The following is an 8,863-nucleotide window of genomic DNA, read 5'->3' as shown; positions in this document are numbered from 1 at the left end:
GCTTTCTAACCCACGTAAAAAGGTGGGTGCTTTGTAATTTAATAAAAAAAATGAGGGTATTTTTGTTATGAAAAATAGTAATCAACGTATCTTCTACACACGGTGGAATAGTGCTCCCTGTTTGGGTCATCCCTGACGCAGGCGTGTCTTGTAGAAGCTATCGTATCTTTTTAGTAAAATGTATCGGCACTTTCGTTATTTTACTCAAAGCAGAGGTGTTTTAGGTAGAAATATCTTCATTTTAAGGATCCTCTGGCGCCTTCCCTCTCAAGTAACGTGGCTTTCAGCCCGATAAAATCTCTCTCTCTCTCTCTCTCTCTCTCTCTCTACACGATTTCGGATACTCCTTGCTCGGATCGTTCTTCGATTTTATTCGTTCTCATTTTCTCTGATCTCAACGATCTTTCTTTTCCATCTTATTTCATGTCTCTTCAATCTTAAACGTTTGTAGAACAAGATGTTGGAAGATCAGGTCGCGTTTTTGCTCCAGAAATACCTTGGGAACTATGTGAGGGGCCTCAGCAAAGAAGCCCTCAGTATCAGTGTCTGGAGAGGTCCGATTTTCTTCTTTCTCATAGAATTACCTTTTTTTTATACTACTATCGTTTTATTTTCTTTGTCTCTCTTCGAATTGATTTCATTCTCGATACATCTGTTTGTTATATGGAGATTTTTTCTTGAATTCGGTACTCTTTTTTTGATTTTTGTAAATTGATCTTATTTCTGTCGGTAATTCTAAAAAAGTGGTAGTTCGATAGGTTATTTGCAGTAGGATTTTGGTTGTAAGTATGCACTAGTGTTTTTTCTAGGGTTTTGAATATTGAATTATGCTTACTGATGATTTTCTTACATGATATAAAAAACATTCTTGAAATGGGATGAAAAAAGAATAACTAGAACTAATACAGTTTGTGTAAGCGAAGATGATGGGGATTGAGTGGGGAGGGAAGTTATAAAGTTCAAGATCTTGAAATTTTAGTTATCCATTTAGGGCCCGTTTGGATACCTCATGCATTTGTATTTTTGATTTGGATTTGAGTTTTGGTTACAAAACACATCAATCATCTTCATGATCATGTTTTAAGACAGAGAGAAAGAGAGAGAGGGAGGGAGGGATGTCTGGCTGCGGCCGGAGCAACCCCTGATTTGGAAATCTAAGGATCTGATCCAGTTCAAAATATCAACTAAATGGAAATCTAAATCTTGTTGGTATCCAAACGTGGCCTAAAAGAATTTGATTTGATTGTAACGACTAATTACACTACATTGGGTTGAAATTTGATGTAGATCTTTGAGGATCTAATCAAGAGATGTTATCTGAGATCAAAATTCAGCTAAGAACACTGAATGGATGAATCTTTCAAATAAAAAAAACACTGAATGGATGAGAAATTTCGCTCAAAAAGGTCCTAAAACCAATAAGCTGCTGGAAAATGCAGAAAATGGGTTGAAAGTGCAAAACTGTGCTGAAAATGCTGGAAAACACCAAATAATGAGAAAGAATAAATAGAGCTTGTTCTCAAGCTCAACTTCCCTCTACAACTCAAAGTTGTAGGCAGACTCCGGTTCTTCATGTGACAATCTGCGATCTTATTTCTGTCGGTAATTCTAAAAAAGTGGTAGTTCGATGAGTTATTTGCAGTAGGATTTTGGTTGTAAGTATGCACTAGTGTTTTTTCTAGGGTTTTGAATATTGAATTATGCTTACTGATGATTTTCTTACATGATATAAAAAACATTCTTGAAATTGGATGAAAAAAGAATAACTAGAACTAATACAGTTTGTGTAAGCGAAGATGATGGGGATTGAGTGGGGAGGGAAGTTATAAAGTTCAAGATCTTGAAATTTTAGTTATCCATTTAGGGCCCGTTTAGATACCTCATGCATTTGTATTTTTGATTTGGATTTGAGTTTTGGTTACAAAACACATCAATCATCTTCATGATCATGTTTTAAGACAGAGAGAAAGAGAGAGAGGGAGGGAGGGATGTCTCGCTGCGGCCGGAGCAACGCCTGATTTGGAAATCTAAGGATCTGATCCAGTTCAAAATATCAACTAAATCGAAATCTAAATCTTGTTGGTATCCAAACGTGGCCTAAAAGAATTTGATTTGATTGTAACGACTAATTACACTACATTGGGTTGAAATTTGATGTAGATCTTTGAGGATCTAATCAAGAGATGTTATCTGAGATCAAAATTCAGCTAAGAACACTGAATGGATGAATCTTTCAAATAAAAAAAACACTGAATGGATGAGAAATTTCGCTCAAAAAGGTCCTAAAACCAATAAGTTGCTGGAAAATGCAGAAAATGGGTTGAAAGTGCAAAACTGTGCTGAAAATGCTGGAAAAACACCAAATAATGAGAAAGAATAAATAGAGCTTGTTCTCAAGCTCAACTTCCCTCTACAACTCAAAGTTGTAGGCAGACTCCGGTTCTTCATGTGACAATCTGCGATCTTATTTCTGTCGGTAATTCTAAAAAAGTGGTAGTTCGATGAGTTATTTGCAGTAGGATTTTGGTTGTAAGTATGCACTAGTGTTTTTTCTAGGGTTTTGAATATTGAATTATGCTTACTGATGATTTTCTTACATGATATAAAAAACATTCTTGAAATTGGATGAAAAAAGAATAACTAGAACTAATACAGTTTGTGTAAGCGAAGATGATGGGGATTGAGTGGGGAGGGAAGTTATAAAGTTCAAGATCTTGAAATTTTAGTTATCCATTTAGGGCCCGTTTGGATACCTCATGCATTTGTATTTTTGATTTGGATTTGAGTTTTGGTTACAAAACACATCAATCATCTTCATGATCATGTTTTAAGACAGAGAGAAAGAGAGAGAGGGAGGGAGGGATGTCTCGCTGCGGCCGGAGCAACGCCTGATTTGGAAATCTAAGGATCTGATCCAGTTCAAAATATCAACTAAATCGAAATCTAAATCTTGTTGGTATCCAAACGTGGCCTAAAAGAATTTGATTTGATTGTAACGACTAATTACACTACATTGGGTTGAAATTTGATGTAGATCTTTGATGATCTAATCAAGAGATGTTATCTGAGATCAAAATTCAGCTAAGAACACTGAATGGATGAATCTTTCAAATAAAAAAAACACTGAATGGATCAGAAATTTCGCTCAAAAAGGTCCTAAAACCAATAAGCTGCTGGAAAATGCAGAAAATGGGTTGAAAGTGCAAAACTGTGCTGAAAATGCTGGAAAAACATCAAATAATGAGAAAGAATAAATAGAGCTTGTTCTCAAGCTCAAATTCCCTCTACAACTCAAACTTGTAGGCAGACTCCGGTTCTTCATGTGACAATCTGCGATCTTATTTCTGTCGGTAATTCTAAAAAAGTGGTAGTTCGATAAGTTATTTGTAGTAGGATTTTGGTTGTAAGTATGCCCTAGTGTTTTTTCTAGGGTTTTGAATATTGAATTATGCTTACTGATGATTTTCTTACATGATATAAAAAACATTCTTGAAATTGGATGAAAAAAGAATAACTAGAACTAATACAGTTTGTGTAAGCGAAGATGATGGGGATTGAGTGGGGAGGGAAATTATAAAGTTCAAGATCTTGAAATTTTAATTATCCATTTAGGGCCCGTTTGGATACCTCATGCATTTGTATTTTTGATTTGGATTCGAGTTTTGGTTACAAAACACATCAATCATCTTCATGATCATGTTTTAAGACAGAGAGAAAGAGAGAGAGGGAGGGAGGGATCTCTCGTTGCGGCCGGAGCAACGCCGAGGAGCAGCGATGGTGAAGGAAGTTGCCACAAATATTGATTTCCAAATAATGTCTCGCAGCACAGATTTGAAAATCGGATTTTTTTGCACTGTTGTAGCGGATTTGGAAATCTAAGGATCTGATCCAGTTCAAAATATCAACTAAATGGAAATCTAAATCTTGTTGGTATCCAAACGTGGCCTAAAAGAATTTGATTTGATTGTAACAACTAATTACACTACATTGGGTTGAAATTTGATGTAGATCTTTGAGGATCTAATCAAGAGATGTTATCTGAGATCAAAATTCAGCTAAGAACACTGAATGGATGAATCTTTCAAATAAAAAAAACACTGAATGGATGAGAAATTTCGCTCAAAAAGGTCCTAAAACCAATAAGCTGCTGGAAAATGCAGAAAATGGGTTGAAAGTGCAAAACTGTGCTGAAAATGCTGGAAAAACACCAAATAATGGGAAAGAATAAATAGAGCTTGTTCTCAAGCTCAACTTCCCTCTACAACTCAAAGTTGTAGGCAGACTCCGGTTCTTCATGTGACAATCTGCGATCTTATTTCTGTCGGTAATTCTAAAAAAGTGGTAGTTCGATAAGTTATTTGCAGTAGGATTTTGGTTGTAAGTACACACTAGTGTTTTTTCTAGGGTTTTGAATATTGAATTATGCTTACTGATGATTTTCTTACATGATATACAAAACATTCTTGAAATTGGATGAAAAAAGAATTACTAGAACTAATACAGTTTGTGTAAGCGAAGAGGATGGGGATTGAGTGGGGAGGGAAGTTATAAAGTTCAAGATCTTGAAATTTTAGTTATCCATTTAGGGCCCGTTTGGATACCTCATGCATTTGTATTTTTGATTTGGATTTGAGTTTTGGTTGCAAAACACATCAATCATCCTCATGATCATGTTTTAAGAGAGAGAGGGAGGGAGGGATGTCACGCTGCGGCCGGAGCAACGCCGAGGAGCAGCGATGGTGAAGGAAGTTGCCACAAATATTGATTTCCAAATAATGTCTTGCAGAACAGATTTGAAAATCGGAATTTTTTGCACGGTTGTAGCTGATTTGGAAATCTAAGGATCTGATCCAGTTCAAAATATGAACTAAATCGAAATCTAAATCTTGTTGGTATCCAAACGTGGCCTAAAAGAATTTGATTTGATTGTAACGACTAATTACACTACATTGGGTTGAAATTTGATGTAGATCTTTGAAGATCTAATCAAGAGATGTTATCTGAGATCAAAATTCAGCTAAGAAGACTAAATGGATGAATCTTTCAACTGAATGGATGAGAAATTTCGCTCGAAAAGGGTCCTAATACCAATAAGTTGCTGGAAAATGCAGAAAATGGGTTGAAAGTGCAAAATGTGCTGAAAATGCTGGAAAAACACCAAATAATGTGAAAGAATAAATAGAGATTGTTCTCAAGCTCAACTTCCTTCTACAACTCAAAGTTGTAGGGAGACTCCGGTTCTTCATGTGACAATCTGCGATCTTATTTCTGTCGGTAATTCTAAAAAAGTGGTAGTTCGATAAGTTATTTGCAGTAGGATTTTGGTTGTAAGTACACACTAGTGTTTTTTCTACGGTTTTGAATATTGAATTATGCTTACTGATGATTTTCTTACATGATATACAAAACATTCTTGAAATTGGATGAAAAAAGAAGAACTAGAACTAATACAGTTTGTGTAAGTGAAGAGGATGGGGATTGAGTGGGGAGGGAAGTTATAAAGTTCAAGATCTTGAAATTTTAGTTATCCATTTAGGGCCCGTTTGGATACCTCATGCATTTGTATTTTTGATTTGGATTTGAGTTTTGGTTACAAAACACATCAATCATCTTCATGATCATGTTTTAAGAGAGAGAGATAGAGAGAGAGGGAGGGAGGGATATCTCGCTGCGGCCGGAACAACGCCGAGGAGCAGCGATGGTGAAGGAAGTTGCCACAAATATTGATTTCCAAATAATGTCTCGCAGAACAGATTTGAAAATCGGAATTTTTTGCACTGTTGTAGCTGATTTGGAAATCTAAGGATCTGATCCAGTTCAAAATATCAACTAAATCGAAATCTAAATCTTGTTGGTATCCAAACGTGGCCTAAAAGAATTTGATTTGATTGTAACGACTAATTACACTAGATTGGGTTGAAATTTGATGTAGATCTTTGAGGATCTAATCAAGAGATGTTATCTGAGATCAAAATTCAGCTAAGAACACTGAATGGATGAATCTTTCCAATAAAAAAAACACTGAATGGATGAGAAATTTCGCTCGAAGAGGGTCCTAAAACCAATAAGCTGCTGGAAAATGCAGAAAATGGGTTGAAAGTGCAAAACTGTGCAAAATGCTGGAAAGACACCAAATAATAAGAAAGAATAAATAGAGCTTGTTCTCAAGCTCAACTTCCCTCTACAACTCAAAGTTTTAGGTAGACTCCGGTTCTTCATGTGACAATCTGCGATCTTATTTCTGTCGGTAATTCTAAAAAAGTGGTAGTTCGATAAGTTATTTTCAGTAGGATTTTGGTTGTAAGTACACACTAGTATTTTTTCTAGGGTTTTGAATATTGAATTATGCTTACTGATGATTTTCTTACATGATATACAAAACATTCTTGAAATTGGATGAAAAAAGAATAACTAGAACTAATACAGTTTGTGTAAGCGAAGAGGATGGGGATTGATTGGGGAGGGAAGTTATAAAGTTCAAGATCTTGAAATTTTAGTTATCCATTTAGGGCCCGTTTGGATACCTGATGCATTTGTATTTTTGATTTGAATTTGAGTTTTGGTTACAAAACACATCAATCATCTTCATGATCATGTTTGAAGAGAGAGAGAAAGATAGGGAGGGAGGGAGGGATGTCTCGCTGCGGCCGGAGCAACGCCGAGGAGGAGCGATGGTGAAGGAAGTTGCCACAAATATTGATTTCCAAATAATGTCTCGCAGAAAAGATTTGAAAATTGGAATTTTTTGCACTGTTGTAGCTGATTTGGAAATCTAAGGATCTGATCCAGTTCAAAATATCAACTAAATCGAAATCTAAATCTTGTTGGTATCCAAACGTGGCCTAAAAGAATTTGATTTGATTGTAACGACTAATTACACTACATTGGGTTGAAATTTGATGTAGATCTTTGAGGATCTAATCAAGAGATGTTATCTGAGATCAAAATTCACCTAAGAACACTGAATGGATGAATCTTTCAACTGAATGGATGAGAAATTTCGCTGGAAAAGGGTCCTAAAACCAATAAGGTGCTGGAAAATGCAAAAATGGGTTGAAAGTGCAAAACTGTGCTGAAAATGCTGGAAAAACACCAAATAATGAGAAAGAATAAATAGAGCTTGTTGTCAAGCTCAACTTCCCTCTACAACTCAAAGTTGTAGGTAGACTCCGTTTCTTCATGTGACAATCTGCGATCTTATTTCTGTAGGTAATTCTAAAAAAGTGGTAGTTCGATAAGTTATTTGCAGTAGGATTTTGGTTGTAAGTACACACTAGTGTTTTTTCTAGGTTTTGAATATTGAATTATGCTTACTGATGATTTTCTTACATGATATACAAAACATTCTTGAAATTGGATGAAAAAAGAAGAACTAGAACTAATACAGTTTGTGTAAGCGAAGAGGATCGGGATTGAGTGGGGAGGGAAGTTATAAAGTTCAAGATCTTGAAATTTTAGTTTTCCATTTAGGGCCCGTTTGGATACTTGATGCATTTGTATTTTTGATTTGGATTTGAGTTTTAGTTACAAAACACATCAATCATCTTCATGAGCATGTTTGAAGAGAGAGAGAAAGAGAGGGAGGGACGGAGGGATGTCTCGCTGCTGCCGGAGCAACGCTGAGGAGCCGCGATGGTGAAGGAAGTTGCCACAAATATTGATTTCCAAATAATGTCTCGCAGAACAGATTTGAAAATCGGAATTTTTTGCACTGTTGTAGCTTTATTTGGAAATCTAAGGATCTGATCCAGTTCAAAATATCAACTAAATCGAAATCTAAATCTTGTTGGTATCCAAACGTGGGCTAAAGGAGTTTGATTTGATTGTAACGACTAATTACACTACATTGGGTTGAAATTTGATGTAGATCTTTGAAGATCTAATTAAGAGATGTTATCTGAGATCAAAATTCAGCTAAGAACACTGAATGGATGAATCTTTCAAATAAAAAAAACACTGAATGAATGAGAAATTTCGCTCGAAGAGGGTCCTAAAACCATTAAGCTGCTGGAAATTGCTGAAAATGGGTTGAGAGTGCAAAACTGTGCTGAAAATGCTGGAAAGACACCAAATAATGAGAAAGAATAAATAGAGCTTGTTCTCATGCTCAACTTCCCTCTACAGCTCAAAGTTGTGGTAGACTCCGGTTCTTCATGTGACAATCTGCGATCTGATTTCTGTCGGTAATTCTAAAAAAGTGGTAGTTCGATAAGTTATTTGCAGTAGGATTTTGGTTGTAAGTACACACTAGTGTTTTTTCTAGGGTTTTGAATATTGAATTATGCTTACTGATGATTTTCTTACATGATATACAAAACATTCTTGAAATTGGATGAAAAAAGAGTAACTAGAACTAATACAGTTTGTGTAAGCGAAGAGGATGGGGATTGAGTGGAGAGGGAAGTTATAAAGGTCAAGATCTTGAAATTTTAGTTATGCATTTTGGGCCCGTTTGGATACCTCATGCATTTGTATTTTTGATTTGGATTTGAGTTTTGGTTACAAAACACATCAATCATCTTCATGATCATGTTTGAAGAGAGAGAGAAAGAGAGGGAGGGAGGGAGGGATGTCTCGCTGCGGCCGGAGCAACGCCAAGGAGCAGCGATGGTGAAGGAAGTTGCCACAAATATTGATTTCCAAATAATGTCTCGCAGAACAGATTTGAAAATCGGAATTTTTTGCACTGTTGTAGCTGATTTGGAAATCTAAGGATCTGATCCAGTTCAAAATATCAACTAAATCGAAATCTAAATCTTGTTGGTATCCAAACGTGGCCTAAAAGAATTTGATTTGATTGTAACGACTAATTACACTACATTGGGTTGAAATTTGATGTAGATCTTTGAGGATCTAATCAAGA

At 35.8% G+C, this 8,863-nt stretch overlaps 1 protein-coding gene across 1 annotated transcript in view; it reads left to right on the top strand.

Annotated features, from left to right (window-relative positions):
• The first annotated feature begins 297 nt into the window (after positions 1–297).
• LOC143884917 (pleckstrin homology (PH) domain-containing protein) overlaps positions 298–8,863 on the top strand; it is a 113,423-nt gene continuing 104,857 nt past the window's right edge. The window contains exon 1 of the mRNA XM_077388775.1: positions 298–554. Coding sequence (XP_077244890.1) covers positions 458–554 — 97 coding nt within the window. The 5' untranslated portion in view covers positions 298–457. The remainder of the gene's footprint in view (positions 555–8,863) is intronic.

The sequence above is a fragment of the Tasmannia lanceolata genome, unplaced genomic scaffold, assembly GCF_043159265.1.
Source record: "Tasmannia lanceolata isolate RefF3 unplaced genomic scaffold, GAP_Taslan_0.1 ptg000008l, whole genome shotgun sequence".
Taxonomy (NCBI): domain Eukaryota; kingdom Viridiplantae; phylum Streptophyta; class Magnoliopsida; order Canellales; family Winteraceae; genus Tasmannia; species Tasmannia lanceolata.
Note: the sequence above shows the minus strand (reverse complement) of the source record. Positions and strands in the feature narration are given on the sequence as shown.